Source organism: Triticum urartu, chromosome 2A (genome assembly GCF_056163025.1).
Source record: "Triticum urartu cultivar PI428250 chromosome 2A, HENAU_Tu73, whole genome shotgun sequence".
Lineage (NCBI taxonomy): Eukaryota > Viridiplantae > Streptophyta > Magnoliopsida > Poales > Poaceae > Triticum > Triticum urartu.
The window spans coordinates 615,608,334-615,629,909 of NC_141874.1; the positions used below are offsets into that span (position 1 = coordinate 615,608,334).

General features: G+C 44.0%; 1 protein-coding gene across 1 annotated transcript; it reads left to right on the plus strand.

Moving 5' to 3' along the window:
• The first annotated feature begins 1,595 nt into the window (after positions 1 to 1,595).
• On the plus strand, positions 1,596 to 20,869 carry LOC125539209 (uncharacterized). The gene is made up of 8 exons (XM_087544564.1): positions 1,596 to 2,407; positions 2,499 to 2,591; positions 8,787 to 8,981; positions 9,706 to 9,789; positions 9,882 to 10,043; positions 18,674 to 18,905; positions 19,833 to 19,915; positions 20,472 to 20,869. Exons 1-8 carry the CDS (start codon positions 1,634 to 1,636, stop codon positions 20,550 to 20,552), a joined length of 1,704 nt encoding a protein of 567 aa, XP_087400690.1. The 5' UTR covers positions 1,596 to 1,633; the 3' UTR covers positions 20,553 to 20,869.
• The last annotated feature ends 707 nt before the right edge of the window (positions 20,870 to 21,576 follow it).

Genomic DNA, 21,576 nt, shown 5'->3' on the forward strand with positions numbered 1-21,576 from the left:
CTATTTTACGCAATTAGCGTCATATAGTAGCCCCCACGCAGTTGGCCCAAGAAAAAAATTGCTCCATCACAAGGCAGTATTTGGCCTCAGCCGCACTTCCCTACTGGGTCGTCTGAGGGAGCAATTTTTTTCTTGGGCCAATAAAAGAAAATATGTTTGTTTAGTTCGAATAAAAAAATTGTGGGCACGTGAGCGCTAAAATAATCAAAAGAGAATAAATCCTAATGAAATGGGATTTATGCGCTATAATTAATAATCCATCCGGTTACGCCATGGTAAGCGAGAATAGTTGAAGCAACCGTGCGTCAAAGATCACCGCATAGCTACCAAATGAGGAGGCGGGCACAACTCCAAGATAGGGGCGGACCCGGAGGAAAAAAAGGCATGAGTTGGACGGTTGTTGCCACACCGACTAACTCAACCACTATCAAGATCTCGCGAGACAAACATGACCCGTGAGAAAACCAAAACTCCTCTCTCTCTCTCCCTCTCTCTCTCGCACCGCTATGGAGATCGTTTTTGGTGGACGTATCAATTACCTCACCCATTGCTTCTTGCAAATAAATATCTCTACCGTTGCAACACACGGGCATATGTGCTAGTACTAATAAAGCAAGGTGTCTTTCTACAAAATTTTAATCCATTCACCCTATAGAAAGCCAATATTACTACGTGAACTAACCCACTAGTACTTGTTTAATGGGTATAGATCTTGACCCTTTTGACTCATTCAAAAAAACTTTCTCAAGGTCAAAACCTGTGTATTTTCCTAGGACATTTTCAAACAGTAAATTTTAGGAATCCTTTTTAGCAAGAGTTCATGAGAATCTTAAGCATCTTTTCTTGCACTATTGTGTTCGGAACAATCTTTTTTTTCTTTGCAGGACATTTTGAACAAATCTAAAGGAAATGGTTGTGGGGGTTGATGGAAATACTATGATTTCTAGCTAAAGATGGGCTGGCACCGGAAGATTTCCAGCTAAGAATTCTAAGTAATTTGGTTTACTCTAGTAGATTAGCACACCTGTGATTTACAGCTAAAATGGGCTGACAGCGGATGTTTTCTAGCTAAGAATTCTACCCTTTTTTGTTTTTGTAGCATAGATTTGTTTTTATTCAATGCATTTATTTCGAAATAACTAAGGCACCTATAATTTCCAGCTAAAAATGGGCTAGCATTGAATGCATTTCCAGCTAAGAATCCTAAGTTATTTGGTTTTACACCAGTAGATTACTAATTTTTATTTGCTGCATTTATTTCAAAATGATTTCCACAATTATAGCACGAGTCTTTTATTGGATACACTGCCAATGTTAGCCTTACATAAAAACCAATTGTAATTTAAGAATTAAAAGTGCTCAATATATGCAAATAAATTGGGTGGGGCCCCTTCATTAAATCTAGTACTCTTCCATCGCTAAAACCACATCGTCACCAACCGATCAGGCGTTGTTGGATAGTTTCCCGAAGTGGAACTTTTCCATCCCGACCGTCCACTCAAGCACCCCATCTGGCGTCTCGCAGAATACTCGGCAGTCAAAAGTGAGGCGTTCAACAGAAAACTCCTGATCTGGACGAGGCGCCTCTTCGTTCGTTTCCCTTCGCTACCAACCCACACACAAAGCCCCAACCATGCCACCACGGCCACGCGCTCCAAGCTCCGGCGCCAACTCCATCGCCGCTGAGATGGGCGCCCAGGGAATCCCTGCCCGGGGCGGCTCCCCTCCCCCTCCCGTCACCAGCAAGCACGATGCGTCTGGCGCTGGCGAAGCCCAAAGCTACCCCGTCCACTCCCCGGCCCCGGAAGGAAGCGACCGCCTGGTGGAGGAGAAGAACTCCCCCGAGGAAATCCCTTGGTATGATAAATTGGAGGACATAGATGAGGAGTACCGCAAGTACTTGAGTTGTGTGCGCTTTGTGAATGGCCACCAGATAGTGGTCGTGCCGGAAGGCGGGCTGGATGCGGTGCCGGCTCGAGTTCGTAACAAGTCTGATGGGGCAGGGAAGAAGGATGGGGAGGAAGCGGCCGCTCATGCTGCTTCGGGGGGGAAGGGCAACAACGTTGGGAGCAAGGACAAGCGGAAGGGGAAGGGGAAGGTGGCGGCGATCACCACAGATGGGAAGTCTTGTGTGCGCGATCCCGACGCTGCGCATCGGCAAAAGGTGTTGGTGACGAACCGCAAGGTTACACAATACGGGGAGGACGAGATGCCGGTTCCAGTTGGTGACAAGTCTGATGGGGCAGGGAAGAAGGATGGGGTGGAAGCGGCTTCCCATGCTACTTCACGGAAGAACGGCTGCGGCGTTGGGAAGAAGGAGAAGGGAAAGGGGAAGGTGGCAGCGACCACCACGGGCGGGCCTACGCTGAAGTCTCATGTGGGCGATTCCACCGCACATCCGCAAAAGGTAAAATCATTTCTGTTTCCCCTCTTTAGGTAAATATGTGCCGCGTTTCTAAAGTAGAGTAAGCACATGTTTTATATACATGTGCGAACAGGGTCAGAAGGAGAAGAATAATAAACGGAAAAATGGTGCTAAGAAGATGAAGGTGGCGACGGAACCGCATCTGGAAACACTCAACACTGCTTCGGTAAGAATTCCCTAGGCCTTTTAAATTTTTTCTCCTGGTCTACACCGTGTCTTAGTACTAGAGCCGTGGTTTATGGTTTATCTTTGTGGTTATGGGTAGATATGCCATTATATAAAAAGTATGGAAGAAGCGATATGGCTCATTCTGACAAAAAAATGGCTAGATCGGTAGGTGATGAGGGCATTAAATGCAGCCAGGGCGAGCTCCCAATATTCATGTTAGAATAAATCTGAGACATATCATTGATCATTCGAAGACCAAGCAATTACACGAGCACGACATCAAGATTTGTTAACAAGATTCACCGATATGGCGATATCCTGAGGCCTGACTACGGGCGCTCTTCCCCGTGACACGTCACAATACCGCACACCAGCCACCGGGCACCGGCACACGTCGTCAGCTCCTCCTTGTGTGTCTGTGCTATTATGCTAGCATAGGTTACATCGTGTGTCTAGCCCCACTTGAAAGGCTAAGATACACGTGTTCTATTAGGACACGACTCCATATCCTATCTAAACATAATACTACTACAAGTCCAACTGTAACCTATCTTGTACATTATATTCGACACAACTCCAACAAATTCCACCTTGACGAATATTCTCCACCACCTGGAATTCCTCAATGCGTCAAACTTCCATGTACATTGGATTTGAGCTTATCCCATGAGCACCGCTGCTACTTCAAAGACTCCATATGACTCCACCTACAACTTGTAGTCCCTTTTTTTCTTGACCATAGTCAACACTCGAGTAAAATTAAGTTTCTTGTTACTCTAGTTTGTGGTCTCAACTTTCAGAGTATCCGTCCAACGTCATCACACATTGATAACTGACCCGCGTGAAAGTGAACAACTCACGTATTGGGTGTCACACAAAAGAGTTACCTGAACTCAATATCACCGCTCCTTTCTTGACCGCTTGTCTGAAACTTGAAAAAATTTCACCGTCGCTTGTAGACATCCCGAGTCAAATTCGTAGTTGTCTCACCACATGTATGACCACCAGAGCCCTGGCCCGTCTCCTTGTCCCGCGCGTTTCGCACGCCTCGCCGCTATTACCGCGTCGAGACTCCACTGTCCCGGTCGAGTCTCAAGGGTCGCGAACCCACACCACTCAACATCCACTAGAGAGTACCACCGATCATCGCCGACCGATGACGAGTTTCACGCTTCCATCAGACCACTAGGCTCCAGTCCGAATTACGTGTCACTCGCTTTTCTCCATCCGTCGAATAGGCTTCGATTCTCTGGATCCTTACACCGTAGCCCCTCAATCCAGTTCCATCCTTCAACATGACTCCATGGTAGATATCAGTCCACCATCGCGCCCTGTCGACTTCAAGCTCTCATGTGCACCGTCTTGAATCAACCCCGCGCCATAGCCTTGTCGAAGCCACACAAGCACTCGAGCCTGCGCCACGTGTTTCCATGCCTAGAAGTCGGTCACCATCAGCATCACGCTCCTATGTCGTCGTCGCTGATCCCACCACCGTCTTCTGTACCAACCGACTTGCATCGATTCGTCAGACTATCTTGCCTGATCCAGCCGAACATATCCGACTACAACCATGCTCCACCCAACACCATGACCACGCGCACATCTGTGCATGTCTTGGATGCCATATGTATGCATGATCTTCACGATGCATTTCCAGGCTCCTCTGAACCATATATGCACGTCGCCAATATGCTAAACTCCTGGTAAAACACCGTACTCCTTTTCTGAATCCAATTGCTGTCCATGCTAACCTCAATTACTATAGTGTTGCAGATTGCCCTTTTTTCTCAAATAAATCTTCGGTCCACCGCAACAACGTGCGTACAGCAGCCCCTGCACCGGTCCAACTTCCCGGGCATTCCCTAAACGGCACCCGTTACAGGCATGGGCGCAAACGGGCGCACACCCCCGTGTCAGGCTGGGCCGGCCCATCTAACGTGTCTTCGTTTGTGTCTTAATCCACAAAAAAAAGCGCTGCTAGGATTCGAACCAAGTACCTCTCCCGTCAAAGAACGCCACTGTAACCACGCGGCCGCCGGGAGGGATCTAGTTACCTTTTAATATTTCCATCTATTATTCGTTCTCCTCCCATTTTTTTGTTCTCTTTTCTTCTTTGTCTTGTCCGATGAATTGGTTCGCAAGTACATGAACGTTTTGTTCAAATTGTGAACTTTTTTTTGAAATTCATAAACTTTTTTAAAATTTTGATGAACTTTTTTTAAATTCGATGAACTATTTTTCAAATTTGATGAACTATTTTCGAATTTCGATGAACTTTTTTCAATGTCGATGAATTTTTTTTCAAAATCGATGAACTTTTTAAAAAAAATTAATGAACTTTTTTCAAAATCGATGAACCTTTTTTGAATTTTGATGAACGTTTTTCAAATCTGTGAACTTTTTCTCCAGATTCGTGAACTGTTTTTTCAAATGATGAACCTATTTCAAAATCTATAGAATTTCTTCTCAAAATGGTGAACGTTTTTTCAAAATCAATTAATTTGTTTCAAAACAAATGAACTGTTCTATAATTTATGAACTTTTTCCCAAATGTTTTGAAAAAATTAAAAATCAAAGCGCTACAGTAGTGTACTTAAAGTCCTTTGCCTGTATTTGGTCAGTAGCGCAAAGGAGCTCAGGTGGTTAGCATTCTTGTTCGCTGTTCTAACGCAGAGTTCGATACTTGCTGAGAACGAATTTAGGGTGTTTTTTTTTTTGCTTTTTTCGCGCCCCTGTAGATTGTTGCTGGGCCGGCCCAGTCGGATCGGCTTCGGGTGCCGATACGAGAAACCGGCGCTGAGAGCGCCGGTTAGGAGCTCCCAACTTCCCGTACGTGCACACCAGCCGACCCACCTCGGTCATCCAGTCCCACGGCTGCCCAAGGGCCTAGCCCACCAAGCACGCACCGCCAGTCCTCACTTGGGCCAGGCTGCCACGTCCTAAGCTGATGCCCACAAGCCGTCTTGACATCCTGTGACCGAACTCTCATCGGCTCCTACTGCCGCACGATTCGCCGAGAATTTCACATGCTTCTGCTTACGTGACACGCCGCCGCCGCAGCCTTTCGATCTCGTCGAAACCGGCCACACGCTGTACACTGCTGTTGTCATGTGATTCGCTTCCAAATTGCTTCTTGTACTTGTCCGCTTGCAAATCGATTTCTCATCCGCATATGCCACTCCGTTGGCGACATTCTTTCAGCGAACAATCGATCAAGCCGGATTTTACTCCTCAAGATCACTTCCACGGCTTCTTCGAACCTTGCTCATGATATCACTTGTTAAAATAAATTCGAGATATACCATTAATCATTCGAAGACCAAGCAATCACACGAGCACGACACCGAGATTTGTTAACGAGGTTCACTGATATGGCTTCAGGGCTTGACTACGGGCGCTCCTCCTCGTGACATCGTCACAATACCGCACACCGGCCATCCGGGCACCGGCACACGTCGCCGGCTCCTCCTTGCGTGTCTGTGCTATTATGCTGGCATAGGTTACATCGTGTGTCTAGCCCCGCTATATATGAGAGGCCTAGGATACAAGTGTCCTATTAAGACATGACTTCATATCCTATTTAAACACAATTTTACTACAAGTCCAACTATAACCTACCTTATACACTATATTCGACACAACTCCAACAATTCAATATTCCAGTATTCCTCCATCATGGTGCCTGTACATCGTAGGTGCAGCCTCGTGGGACATTGTAGCTAAGAGCATCTCCAGCCGTTCGCCCCCCAGGGCGCCGAAAAAGAGCCCCCTGGGGGCGAGCCGGCGGTAGATTGGCGCGTGGGGGCGAGTGGCTGGGAACACGCTCGCCCCAGAGTCGCCCTAGACGCGCATTTTTTTAAAAACGTATGAATTCGACATAAATTCGGCTAACTTGACATTCATATTAAACATGTTCGGCGTTTACATAAATTATTAAAAAAAATACATCTACGTGGCGAAGAAGTCGCTGAGCGCCGCGAAGTCGCTGACGTCGTTGCCTCGAACAGGAGCCACGCCTCCGACGACTGGAGCGAGCGGCGGCCGAAGCCGTTGGCTGCCGCAGCGTCGCCGGGGAAGCGCTCGGCCATCGTTGGAGAGGGAAAAAAGGAAGGGGAGAGCTCGGCAGCGCGGATGTGAGAGAGTAGAGCTCGGCGGCGTACTGGGGGAGAGCAGAGCTCGGCGGCGGCTAGTTTGGGCTCGGGATGGTATGGCCAGCGGCGAGGGAGAGCGGCGGGTCTTTGTAGCCCACGTCGTGTGTACGCGTGGTAGGAGGGGAGGCGTCGCCGCGCCGCCCGTTCGCCCCGGCGTCCCCGGATGCCCCCAGCGTGTCGGGTTCGGCCAGGGTTCGCCGCTGTCAGTTTCGGTCCAAACCGACGAAAAACGGGCTACTGAAGACGCGACTGAGCTGATTTTATTGACGCCGGCGCGGTAAAATCGTGTGGGAGGGTTTATTGGAGGCGCGACGAGACGCTCTAACGAAATGGAATGGAATGCGGATGGACCGGTGGTAGAGTGCAGGATGTGCATCGCACTTGGACCATGGTCCAGAATAATTTTTTCCCGAATGACCCCCATCTGCGAGGATCTCTGCATCTGCGAGGAGCGCTGTGCCGCTGGGTTTGGGTGGGTCGAGTGTGACAGAGAGGCCAAAATGGAGGTGGAAACCGAGAGGGCGACGGCGGCAATGCCGATTTTCCTGTCGTTCCGGTGTTCAGGTGAGGCCTTGGATCCCCCTATCTTTCTTTACCGCGACCGGTCTGCGGTGCCGTGTGTGCTAGCCAGCGGCGTGTTCTCTTTCTCGTCCGATCCCGTGATTTTTTGGCGCGGGTTGCCAATATCCCCGGAGGGGGTAGGGGCGGCGGCCTGCGATGTAAACGAGAGAAGCGAGATTGGGAGCAGGGGAGCGACGGGCCTGCGGGAATCGTCAGTGACTGCTCATTACAGGAGCGGCGGACTGGACGACGCGGCCGGGCGGAGTCCGGGGAATCTGCAGTGAAACCAGATTCGCGAGTGCCCGGCTGGATTAAGAGGCATTGGTTGTGTTTTAGCTGACATTAGGCTTCGATTTGACAAGTAGAAAACTGAAAAGGTGTTATTGCTAGATTTGCATACTGTGCTGCTGCGAAAGGTGTCACCACATGGCTGCCATTGGCATTTTTGGCTGCCAAGAAAATCCTAGAGTGCATTGCGAGTGAAGGGATACTTTTTTTCTTTGGAAAATTCACCCGTACAAATTCTGAACTGAATCACTGTGATGGCGCCAGAAAAGAATTCTGAACTGAATCGCTGTGATGGCACGAGAAAAGAATTCCGAACTGAAGGTAAATGATGTTGCCCTGAAAATTCTGAACTGAATCCATGTCGTTGTTGTGGTTTTAGCTGTTTTCGGTGTGCTGTCAAAAGTCTACTGCTAGAATGTGGGGTCGAGGATAATTTGCACCTACTAGAACTCTGTGCAGAAACACAGATAAATAGCGAGCATCCATTTTTGTAGAAAACAATCTCAGTCTACACAACATAAATATCATACTCTGCTAGGTAGTATCAAGAGCTGGCTAAGCAAGGGCTGCCGCAAAGCCAACGGACAACCACAATATTTCTTCTGACTGTAAAAAACCGGCACCAATGCCCCCCTTGACCTCACAGTTCTAGCAGCAGACGGAAAACAGCAAAAAGCAGCAGATCGGTTGTGCGTGGACTCCGGTCCAGGAAAAATGCGGGGCAACAAGACCGTACAAGACCATTCCCGGTCCCTGCATTCATGGACACTGGACAAGCAACAGTGCCAGTGTTCAATATTGTTGCCACCAAAAGCAATACAATGCTCAATATGGCTGCGGGCATATATCCTGAGGGGCACCAATGGCTCAGATAATGATACCGTATGATAGTACGAGCCACATTGAATTTTCGGTAATATATTATGTCTTGTACCAATGTGCCTAACTGATGTTGATGCTTTGTACAACATGTCTGAAACAACAAGTATTTAGAAGCATGGCATGTATTCATCAGCAATTCATCTGGTGGTTACTGGTATCAATATTTATAAGTACAAACACCTATGGAGTACTTAACATACCTTGTCTCAGTAAGTAGCCGAGTCAGGATTTAAGACTACTAAAGAAAACATGCATTTCAAACTAAAACAAAAAGATTTTTTTTGGCTAAAAAGAATTATTTTTTGGAGAAGGGGAAGGGGAAGGTGGTGGCGATCACCATAGGTAGACCTGCGCTGATGCCTGGTGCGCGCGATTCCACTATGCATCACTCAGTGGTGGAGGAAGAAGGGAAGCCGTCGAAGGAGCTGCCTGTGGAAACACTGAATACTGTGAAGAGGAAAAGGCAATCAACTTATGTCCAAAATGCCGAGTCTCGCACTACTTCGGCGAGAATTTCCTATGCCTTTATGTTTCCCCCGGCCTGCACTATTTTTTAGTAGAGTTCTGTCTTTTAACTTTATATATGTGGTTGTCGGTAGATGTATCTTGTACCACATAAGAGTCTATCAATATGCTAGAACAGTAGTGTATATCTTGTACCAATGTGTCTAGCTTATATTGATGCTTCCTGCAACATGTCCGAAGACTACAATATCGCATTTTAAATCACGTTAGTTCTGAATAAATGAAAGTTGCTGTATATATTTGTTAAATATAGAGGGGCATTCATGTCAAAGTTGAATTTTGGATTGCGGGCGGACCTTGTTCATTGGAACAAAGAAAAGTACTAAAGAAGAGAGATGCATTTCAAACTAAAACTAAAGCACATTTTTGGCTAAATAGAACTATTTTTTTCTACGTTGTATTTTTTTCTCTTACATAATATCTTCATATTACAACCCTTTCCTAATATTTTGAAACTGTAAAGAAATGTTAACATCAAGGATGTGAAAACTAAAAGTATTTAGGAGCATGGCGTATATTTATCAGCAATTAATCTGGGGGTCACTGGTATCAATATTTAAAAGTACAGACACTTATGGAGTATTTAACATACCTTGTCTCAGTAAGTAGCCCATTTAGGATTTAAGAATGTACAAAAGAGGAGATGCATTTCAAACTAAAACAAAAAGATTTTTTGCTAAATATAATATATTTTTTTTGGAGAAGGGGAAGGAGAAGGTGGTGGCGATCACCACGGGTGAGCCTGCGCTGAAATCTCGTGTGCGCGATTCCACTACGCATCCGCAAAAGGTAAAATCATTTCGGTTTCCCCTCTCTAGTTAAATATGATGTCGTGTGCCTAAAGCAGAGTAAGCACATGTTACATACACATGTGCAAACAGGTTCAGAAGGAGAAGAATGGACGCAAAAATGGTTCTAAGAAGATGAAGTTGGTGGAGGAAGAAGGGAAGCCGTCGAAGGAGCTGCCTGTGGAAACACTGAATATTGTGAAGAGGAAAAGGAAATCAAGTAATGTACAAAATGCCGAGTCTCGTACTGCTTCGGTAAGAATTTCCTATGCATTTTTTTTCAGCCTGCACTATTTGTTAGTAGATGTAGATATGTGGTTTATAAATTTATATATGTGGTTGTCGGTAGAGCAGTAAAGAAATGTTAGCATCAAGTATCTGCTTAATGATGTTTTCACTTGCTGCCTTTGGTGCAAGCGTGGATCGTTGTTATATATACCTCAAGAAAGTGATCTATGGAGGGAGGACTGGCATGAGCCATGTCATGCTTTGAGCTGCCTCAAATAAATATCATGCAACTATATGTGTGCTGATCTGGATGGTGCAAAATAGCGTCCAGCCAGGCCCAACGAAGCCTTCACGCTCGCTTTCATCACAGTTTGTTGTTTAGTGATCCAACAGATGATCTCTCTAGTATCCTAGTAAACATATTAAACTCATGGTGCTTTGCATCTTTCGGCACACTTTGACTAGGCAAGTAGGGCAAGTAGAATTTTTTTAGACGAATCAAAAACTAGAGTTGTGTTTCTGATGGAATTCTAAAACATATTACATGTCTGCTTCTAATCAATCTGCATTTGAAGCAGCACAAAGGTTGTGGAGGAGCAACTCCACCTTGCTGCTACAATGTGTACAGAACAAGTGTTGAAGGAACAGCTTCAACGTGCTGCGCTAGATAACGCTCTAGAGGCGAATGTAGGCTGATAGGGCAGCAAGAGTTCAATCCAGAACTCCTACGGCACAAGATCTACTCCAAGATCTTAGATAAGAACAACAAGTTCTATTATAGGTAGGGGTACATAGTCTGGGTACAAAGTAGAGGTGAGGACCTCTATTTATAGGGCTTTGGGAAGCCTTCACATACTTCTACTTATAGCTGGAATACTCTAGAAACATAATTTAAGGTTCACCATTCTACTCATAGTTACTCACAACTAGAATACTCTAGAAAACAGTAGGTAGGATAAAGAAAAGAAAAGAAATACTAGACCACAACAGAAGTATCTAGAAGTAGCCAAACAGATTTGACATATGATTATATTTTCATGTTCCTCATCATTCTCCCCTGGTTGTTTGGAACTCGCCCTCGAGTTATCTTCATAGAGCGCTTCTTCTGGATGGTAGAGAGTCAAGTCCGCAACATTGAAAGTGTTGGAGATACCCATATCGCTTGGAAGATCTATCACATAAGCATTATCATTTATCTTCCTCATGATAGAGAAGGGTCCATAGCTTTGCTGCCTAAGTTTCCCTTTAATACCTAAAGGCAGCCTCTCTTTCGGAGGTAGACCATCACCTTATCACCGGCTTGGAATGATTTTGGCCTCCTTTTGCAATCAACAAGTTGTTTATATTTCTGATTTTGTGTTTCCAAAGCGCCGCGAATCTCTTCAAATAACTCGGTGTAATTATCAGCAAAGGACAATGCTGATTTTGAGTTTCCCCTTGATGGCAGCTTCACCAGGTCCACCACATGTGATGGAACTTTAGTGTAGACAATGGAAAAAGGGCTCCTTCCTGTGGATCTATGCTTGGAGTTATTGTAGGAGAACTCTGCAAGAGATAAAGCCAAATCCCATTGCCCCTTTCTTTCTCCACAAATGCAACGGATCAGATTACCCAAAAACTTGTTCACCACTTCCGTTTGTCCATCTGTTTGTGCATGAGCAGTGCTAGAAAATTTCAATTCAGTGTTGAATTGCTTCCACAAAGTGAGCCAAAATGCAGCAAGAAACTTGCTATCACGATCTGAGATGATGGACCTTGGAACTCCATGAAGTCTGACCACTTCTCGAAAGAATAGGTTTGCCACATGATGAGCATCCATTGTCTTGCGGCATGGAATGAAATGAGCCATCTTAGAGAATCTGTCCATGACCACAAACACAACATCACTCCCTCGTCTTGTTCTTGGCAAGCCCAAGATGAAGTCCATAGAGATGTCCTCCCATGGAGCGACAGGAACATGCAAAGGCATGTATAACCCTGTGTTCTGGACTTGGCCTTTGTAGGTTTGACATATAGGGCATCGCTGAACAAACTTTCCAGCATCTCTCTTTAGTTGTGGCCAAAAGTAGCGAGCTTCCAGGCTAGAGACAGTCTTGTCCCGTCCAACATGGCCACTAAGATCACTTGAATGGAGCTCTCTAACCAGCTTGTCACGTAGAGAACTTCTTGGAATGCACAAACGACCATTTTTGAAGAGATATCCATCTTGCATCAAATAGTCATCACCTAATGGTTGGCCCCTTGCGTGCTTTACCCAAACATGGCCAAAGTCTTCATCACCCTCATACAACTCCTTTATTTGGTCCATGCCCGGAAGTTCAGCTTCAAAAGAAGTCAAGAGGCATGCACGACGACTCAAAGCATCGGCCACCTTGTTAGTTATTCCAGATTTATGCACGATGAGATAGTTAAACCTCTCCAGATATGCTGCCCATCTTGCTAGCATGCGGTCAACATGCTTTTGATTTCTAAAATTCTTCAAGGATTGATGGTCGCTATAAACAATGAACTCTTTAGGCAGCAAATAGACTTCCCAAGTTTTCAATACTCTGAAAACGGCGTATAATTCTTGGTGATAGGTACTCCATTTCTGTCTAGCTTCACTTAACTTCTCACTAAAGAAAGCAATGGGCTTCCTTTCTTGAGATAGGACAACTCCAATGCCTACTCCACTTGCATCACACTCCAACTCAAAAGTCTTGTTGAAATCAGGTAGTACCAAGACAGGAGCTTGTGATAGCTTTTGTTTAATCTCATTGAAACTAGCTTCAGCTGCTTCTGTCCATTGGAACCTTCCTTTCTTCAAACACTCGGTAATTGGTGCCATGATAGTGCTGAAATTCTTCACAAATCGCCTATAGAAAGTTGCAAGTCCATGAAAGCTTCTTACCTCAGAAATGGTCTTAGGAGTTGGCCATTCTCGGATTGCTTCAACCTTAGAATCATCAACACGAATGCCGTCACATGTTATGACGAATCCTAGGAAAAGAAGTTGTGTTTGCAGGAAAACACATTTCTTCAAGTTGACGTAGAGCTCATTTTCCCTTAGTACTTCTAGCACCTTCCGAATGTGATCAAAGTGTTCATCCTCATCCTTGCTATAGATCAAGATGTCATTGAAATAGACCACAACAAAGTGGGATAAGAAGGGTCTAAGGACTTGATTCATTAAGTGCATAAAGGTACTTGGTGCATTTGAGAGTCCAAATGGCATGACTAGCCATTCAAACAACCCTTCCTTTGTCTTGAAGGCGGTCTTCCATTCATCCCCGGGTCTTATACGGATTTGATGATATCCACTTCTTAAATCTAGCTTTGTGAACACTCTTGCTCCACTAAGCTGATCCAACATATCATCCAGACGGGGAATAGGGAATCTTGTTAACGGCTCTACTGTCCGTACACATGCGCCAAGATCCATCTTTCTTTGGCGCGAGTAGGGCTGGTACAGCACATGGGCTAATACTTTCTCGAATGTGCCCCTTTTGCAACAATTCCTCCACTTTCTCCTTCAATATATCATGCTCCTTGGCTCATTCAATAGTGTGGAAGATTAGGAAGGCTTGCTCCCGGAATTAAGTCAATTCTATGTTGAATTCCTCTCATCGGTGGCAAGCCATGTGGCTCCCCAAGTATGTTCTGAAATTCTGCCAATAAACCACGTACCTTTGCTGGAATTTCAACAGTCAGGTGCTCTTCTCCCTTTACAACAAGTGCAACACACAAATCTGCCTCCTTCAAGTCTTCCATAAACTCATGAGAGGTATGGGAGATAGTTAACATAGTTTTCCCCTCCTCCTTAGAGGTATTACCTTCGGTTTTGTTTGGTAAGATAGTGATCCTTCTCTTGTTCCAAATGAAAGAGTAAGAATTTTTCTTGCCCTTGTGTGTAGTATCCACATCAAATTGCCAAGGCCTCCCAAGAAGAACATGGCTGGCATCCATGTCAACCACATCACACAACACATTTGAGCGATAATGCTTACCCAAAGAAAGTGGCAGGTTGCATTGTTTGGTGATCCTCATATTCACTCCTTTCTTGATCCATCCAATAGTGTAGGGATTTGGATGATCATGGGTTTCAAGCTTTAAATGGTCCACCAACTTCTGGGAGATAAGATTCTCGCAGCTGCAACTATCAATCACTAGTTTGCATACCTTACCATTCACCGTGCATTTGCTCTCAAATATTTTCTTCCGTTGTGTATCATCGAGTTGTGGTGTGGAACATAGGACACGCTGAATCACACATACCACCTCTTCACCTTCTTCTTGACAAACCTCTTGTCCGTCTACATCTTCAGATTCATATTCTTCCTCATCGCTTTCACCATCATGGATAGTCGTGTTAACAAATTTCCTTAGTGGGCAACCGCTGGATATGTGTCCCTCTTTACCACATTTATAGCACTTTGGGCCTTCATTTGCCTTACCCTTGCTTCTAGTTTGTTTCGGGATGGGCTGTTTTGTCTTTGGTGGAGTGGCCTTTTCTTCCACTATTAGGTTGGCTCCTAGATGAGCCTTCGTTATGAGGATATGGAGGATATGGAGCCTTAGTTGTCTTTCTCATCCTCACAAACCTCTCGGCCTTTAAGGCTAGAGCTTGTGCTTGATCAATGGACCAGATTTGTTGCATCATCAATCGATCTTGAATAGCATCATTGAGACCATTGATGTACCTTTCAACTTGTTGCTCTTCAGTTTCAGCAAGGTTGCACCTCACTTGTAGCCTTGGAAACTCCTCCGTGTAATCTGAAACAGTCCTATTTCCTTGAGCACAATTTTGAAATTGGATAAATAGGATCTGGTCATAATCAGCGGGCAAAAATCTCCCTTTTAAGAGGCCTTTCATTTGTCGCCAAGTTCTAACACGAGGTTCTCCTCTCAGCCTGCGCTCCTCTTGAACGCGATGCCACCATGCACCGGCTCCTCCTTTCAGCTTGTATGCAACCAAAGGAACTCTACGATCTTCCGGAACCTCCATGACCTCAAAGAAAGTCTCCACTTCATATAACCAATCCAGGCACCCTTCAATGTCAACATTTCCATTAAAACTTGGGATCTCAGCTTTCACCTTGTATGTATCTCTTGCATATGTAGGGTTGGGTGCTCTCCGATATGCGTAGAGATTTGGTTCTTCAAGGGCATCATCATATTCTTCACCTTCAGAAGCTTCAACATAAATTGGCCTTCTTGAAGCACGTTGAACAACATGTTGTTGTGGCGGTCTTGCTCCAAGATTACCTCTCCTTCCTTGATGAACATCTTCCTCTTCTTTAGATGAATCTACTTCATTGGTAGCAGGGAGGACACCCTTTCTTATCATCTCAACCAGCTGGTCAAATCTCCTGTTAAGATCTTCACGCAGCTCTTTGATTTGTTGTTCAGCAGCATCCATCCTCTTCTCCAATTGCTCCATTGCTTGCTGCAACTTGCTCTCGAAGAGGACAGCAAGAACGATTATGGGTCAACGAGGCTCTGATACCACCTGAAGCAGCACAAAGGTCGTGGAGGGGCAACTCCACCTTGCTGCTACAATGTGTACATCACAAGTGTTGAAGAAACAACTTCAACGTGCTGCGCTAGATAACGCTCTAGAGGCGAATGTAGGCTGATAGGGCAGCAAGAGTTCAATCCAGAACTCCTAGGGCACAAGATCTACTCCAAGATCTTAGATAAGAACAACAAGTTCTATTATAGGTAGGGGTACATAGTCTGGGTACAAAGTAGAGGTGAGGACCTCTATTTTTAGGGCTTTGGGAAGCCTTCACATACTTCTACTTATAACTGAATACTCTAGAAACATTATTTAAGGTTCACCATTCTACTCATAGTTACTCACAACTAGAAGACTCTAGAAAACAGTAGGTAGGATAAAGAAAAGAAAAGAAATACTAGGCCACAACAGAAGTATCTAGAAGTAGCCAAACAGATTTGACATATGATTATATTTTCATGTTCCTCATCAGCATTTTTATGACATAGTCGTGTGGTTTCCTTTTTCTTCTCTCAAAGTTTCAAGTAATGAATTAATATGTGATCCTGATTTTTGTCGCACTTCCAGACTGACAACAGAAAGCCACAACTTCGGAGATCTGCTCGACTTATGCTCAGTCCACCTGAAAATGATCATAAGTAGACTTTAGAGTAACGTCTATTTTGGGAGAATCAAAATAGATTGCTTTATTCAAAATACTTTCCTTTATCTTGTTGTTCGGAATTCTTCGGATACATTCCATGGATATGTTGGTTCTTGAATTTTACAAGCGCCTAGTCAGACTATCTAGAAGTCTATTGGATATGGTAGTTTTTTCGAGTAATTGGCAATAGTGTCGCCTTTCAATTACAAGAACATGGTTGTTTTACAACTGCTTTTACAAGCGACTATTTTGGGAAGTATAGTTGAGGCATGTGGACTACTCGTGAAGGAGGTAACTACAAGAATTTTGCACGGATATTTGCTAGGGCTAGGTGCGCCACCACCTGATAAATCATTCTCTGTCCATTGAAAACCTGGTGATTCCTATTTTTCCAGGCATTCCATAGGGTTAGATCAAATTCCTGTTTTGCACCTTCAAACTTTGCTCCCAAGGGATAGCCAGGTATTCCTCCCACAAATTGTTGACAGATTGATCAGGGCATTTCATCATCATCTGGGACACATAGCAGTCCTGGCATTCACCACCTTCCATACCTCTGAGAAGGGACAATCCTTGCAAAGGTGGCACTGTGTCTCATTAGTCGCTGTAAGTGAAACCGGGCTATGGGGCAAATCCTATTTTCCAGATTCGCCGTCATCAGGATTCTACAATGCAACACGAGCCAAGCAGAAAGCTTGCATTTGGGAGTGGTTGTTTCCTTCCAAACCTTCCCAGTACGAAAAGGCTGCACATGGCCAAGGGTATCCTCTTCACGTGGATAGCCCTGAGGACCAGAAGTTAGACATCCGACAGACTTGCCAGGAGAGGACTACCGCATCAGATACATGCCTGTTTTGTGCTCAACAAGATGGACAATCAACCACATTCTCATGGACTATGTTTTTGCGAGAACTGTCTGGTGGGAAATCTGTAGAGCCCTAGGCATGCCAAGGTGGGCACTGTCGACAAACAACATACTTGACAAATGGTGCGTCAGCGTGGTTGGTGTTGGGCACAAACCAAGAGACATATGAGCCATTCTCACCTTGACCATGTGGGAAATATGGAAGCACATAAATGCAATTGTGTTTGATGGAGCAACACCCTCGATACAACATGTGATAAGTAGGATGATTACTGAGGGTCAAGTGTGGAGGCAGGCCGGTATATTAAAAGAAGAACTAGACCCCTTCTTTGGGGCGTTGACTAGGTGGGTTCAGAGCGAGTAGTCCACTTTCATGCTAAGGGTAAGGGTAGATGTGGAGTGCAAAGCATTCTAAGCATAATATAGCGATACCGTGGACATGGATGGGCCATCTTGCCTTTCTTCTTTAATATGTGATACACATGCTTGTGCATATTCGAGAAAAAAAATCCCGTTAAATCTACCCATACAATTGCACTTCCGTAAGATGTCACTCTAAGGTACAAGAAAGTTACTGCACAACCCAAGTGTCGTAAACCCTAGCCCCGGAGATACATAGTCATTATTCATCTTGTGTCGCTCAAATTATGCCAATATGTGTAATGCTCACTAAAAGTAATCCTAAACATGTACTATATGACTTGAAAACCTTCATCATTCCTTCCTAAATCCCTTGTCTAGAAGGCCTAACTAGTAGTCAACTATCCGGCAGGGTGGAGATTTGACTCGACTTCGAAACAATTGCAGTCACCCAAGTTTGAGTCTTTGGACCTCGCTGGGTACGCATCTTCTTAATTACCGAGTACTAGAGCTCTGACCCAATTGTCAACATATAAAGTTATAATGTCACTCTTGGAAATTCCTCATGGTAGATTAGCTTTTGATCCATTCCCCATTTGGTCTCATAGGGTTCCTACCATGGCCTCTGCTGCCAAGTTATCACTTGCTTATACCGTTATATGTTTGCTTAGTTATTTCCCATGCTCCATGGAGAATTTAAGGCCACGACACCAGTCATTTGGGGTGTGACAACAAATAGGTAGTTTCTGATGCAATTGAGACAACTTTGGACAAATTATGACAAATGTTTGACGATGTACTATTTATGAGTGAATATACACATAAATGACAAGAGAGTTGTCCGTTGAATACGGAAATCTGGACATATACTCCCACCAGATACCTGCAACATTACACTCACGTTAGGACTCAGCGCGAGTTTGCGAAGCCTAGCCCTAGCCCGTGTGAATTCAGGAATGGCAAAAAGGAAACAAGTTTCTCCAATGGTAAAGGCGAGCACTAACATTAACATTGACAAAGTAATGGAAAATTAGCCATACATAGTACATACCATATTATGTATAGCATATTTGCTGAAAAAGTGTATATGATTCGGTTAACAATATTTGGGTTTAAATGATCCTTCAAATATTTCATTATATTGCTGGTTTTAGTTATTATTATGAGAGATTTTTAAACAATAATTCTCATATTCAACATACTCATGAATCGTGGTAAATTCATTGTTTCACAGGAATTACATGGTGTGTTTTTCTTGGAATAGTTTGAATTGCTTACCACATGTGTCACAGGAATTACATGGTGTTGTATGGCCAACCCATATCATGGAGAGGCCAGATTCTGAATTCAAGGAAAAGTTGATGCGTCTTCTCCGCAAACCATTTAGCCAGGGAGAATGTGATACGCTGCTTGACAAGGCTACGACTCGCCCTCCGGCAACAATGAAAAGGCAAACACGCGGTGGCGTGAAGTACTACAACTCTGAACATGAAAGGCAACCATCATATTTTGATGGTCACCCAGGTATGCTTGCTTTCATACTACGTACATACTTTTTTTGTTCATTGGACTTCTGTTATGTACTATTCCCCTTATTATTTTTATGTTGAAACATCTTTCTGGGAATTATTGCGACCACATGGCTAAAGTAACTTTTATGCATAATGATTATAGGATCAGAATCATTTTTGCTGCCTAATGAACACTCTGCCTTGTTATTTAAGAAACAATTTGTGGTTGTCTTTGCTCGCAATTGTCATTTCCTTTTGAACCTTGAAACTTGCAAGTCAACATTGTGTTTTTTCGGTGATATATTGGTTTACAAGCTTGTTAAATCTATGTCCAAAATATCCTGCTGACGGATTGCTTGAATCTATGGTGAACATACGCTGTACCCTTAGGTAATTAGCAGGACTTTGGAACAACAAGCATTGTGGAATTTTCGTAATTGCGTTGCGCAAATTTTCATGTAATTCTTATTTTCTTCTTTGATAAAATACAAAGCTTGCATCTCAATAAATTGATAGAAGAAAAGTGGTTGTGGAGCAATTACACAACACAACATGTTGGCGCAGAAGTCCAGCTTTCCTGTGAGAGGATTTTGGAGCAATTTTGCCAAATACCTGAAATAGAAATAGTTTGTTGTGGAGAACTATACTGATGACGAATGCGCTGTGTTGAATTAAAACTGAGTAACTTAGCTTTCAGCGCATGTCCAAAGGTCATCAACATTATGGGAGTGCAAAATCAAATTCCTAGCAGGTTTATTTTATTTGCTATAATAAATGACTATGTTTTGCTTGAGAAGTTATCTTTCCAAATAAGACGAGAAAGTAACAGCAAATCATATTGGTATCTGGTTTGAAGTAATCTGCTATGCGGTTGTTCAAGAAACACTTATTCTTACATGTCGTACTATTAATCAACACGTTTTATTGTATTTAACTTCAGATCTTGCGAAACAAGTACGTGTAGAAAGCACCAGCAAACCCAACCAGTTAGCTCTGTTGCGTGGATTTTTCTTCTGGATGGAGGTAACCTCATTCATAGCATTTCTTTGTTTTTTCGTTAATAACCAATAATGTCTCCACCTGTTGTTAAAGAACGGAGTAATGCATTTTTTTATCTGTTCCCAGTTAGAGCAAATCTATTTCTTTTTGTTTAGATTATTTTTTGTTAATGGAGGCAGACCAATATTGACCTGTTAAATATCACGCTGGTACAGTACTAATCGTAGTTAATGAATTTATTTGCAGCAAAGTACTAACAGCTACGGTGCATCAGTGTGAGTTTTTCTTGTTGCTAATTTTGAAAAATCATGGCATAAACCTAGTTCACTTTTTGCAAAAGATAAAACTAGTTCACAACGGAGTAACTACCATGTGATTTCTTCATATTGCTTGATTGTTAATAGCATGTGGCAGCTTCTTATATAGATGGATTTCCCTCCCTGCAAAAAAAAAAAGAGAGATGGATTTCCCTAACAAATGGCCAATTCCATAGCAATATTACATTTCCCCTTATTTGGTTAGTTAGGCCAACTGAATTTACTGACCTGTGTCCCTAACAATCTACTCCCTTTCTTTGTAGAATATTGCGCATCACGACCAATTCAGGCCATGGAGAGATGATTTCAAACAGTACAAAGTTACTATGGTAGAAATAGAATGAGATCACAAACAGAATTACAGAAGAGTTTGTGCTTTCCCGATTGAGGTGGCAAAGCCCCAGTTTCTCCTTGTTTTACTAGTTTGGTCTCCAGTGTGCATCTTACACTGGTTGCTATTGTTATTTTGTCTCCAAAAACGTAGAGCTGATGCTACCAGAAACTAGTAGCATATCACTCCCCAAAATCAATTATCTTCAGACAGGGGTATACCATAGTTTGCTCAGCCTTTTCTTTCAGACAGAAGGTTTATGGACGACAATGTATTGTTTTTATATGTGCAACTGCGGTCATAACGTTGGAGTGCTCCCTGGTTCATGCATCTTTCAGACAGAAGCCTTTGGATGGGAAAACCACTCTCTAGCGGAGTTATATACATCATTTTCTTTGAGTGAAATATACGTCTGTTTACATCTGGGATCTAGCTGCTGTTTTGGGGCTTGCCCATGCTGAAATTGAGCACTCTAGATCTCACTCTAGATTCTCTTTTGACCGAACCTCGCCGTGCTCCTGAAGAAGAATATATATAGTTGGCTCGATTTATACAGAAACTAGCTCGAAAAAGCATACAAGGGATGATTGATTAAGGGCCAAGCATGCAAAAACCTTGATAACGAAAAGAAACAAGAAAGATCACCGGCCAAACTTGACCTCCACCGCCAACATGGATTTATTCAGGGCATGGACCACCATCACCATCGGGAATGGAGAGAAGTTGCTATTCTGCCATGAGAACCGGAGCAGTAAGGACCCCCTCAAGGCCTACGCTCCCTAGCTCTTCAAGATCGCAACCAGAGATATTAGGACGAATATGAAGGAGCTACAAGATGAGAATTCGATCTCTATCCTTGCATGTCTTCATTCCCCGGCTCAGCTCTATGGCTTGTCCACCTTTGGACGATGCTATCCCATACCGCCCTTGCTCCGGGCTAGGAGGACCGAATATCTTGAAATGGACATCCGACGCCATTTACTCCTTGGCTTGGCCTACACGGCTCAAACCCACGGATCCCACGTTCCCACCCCAAA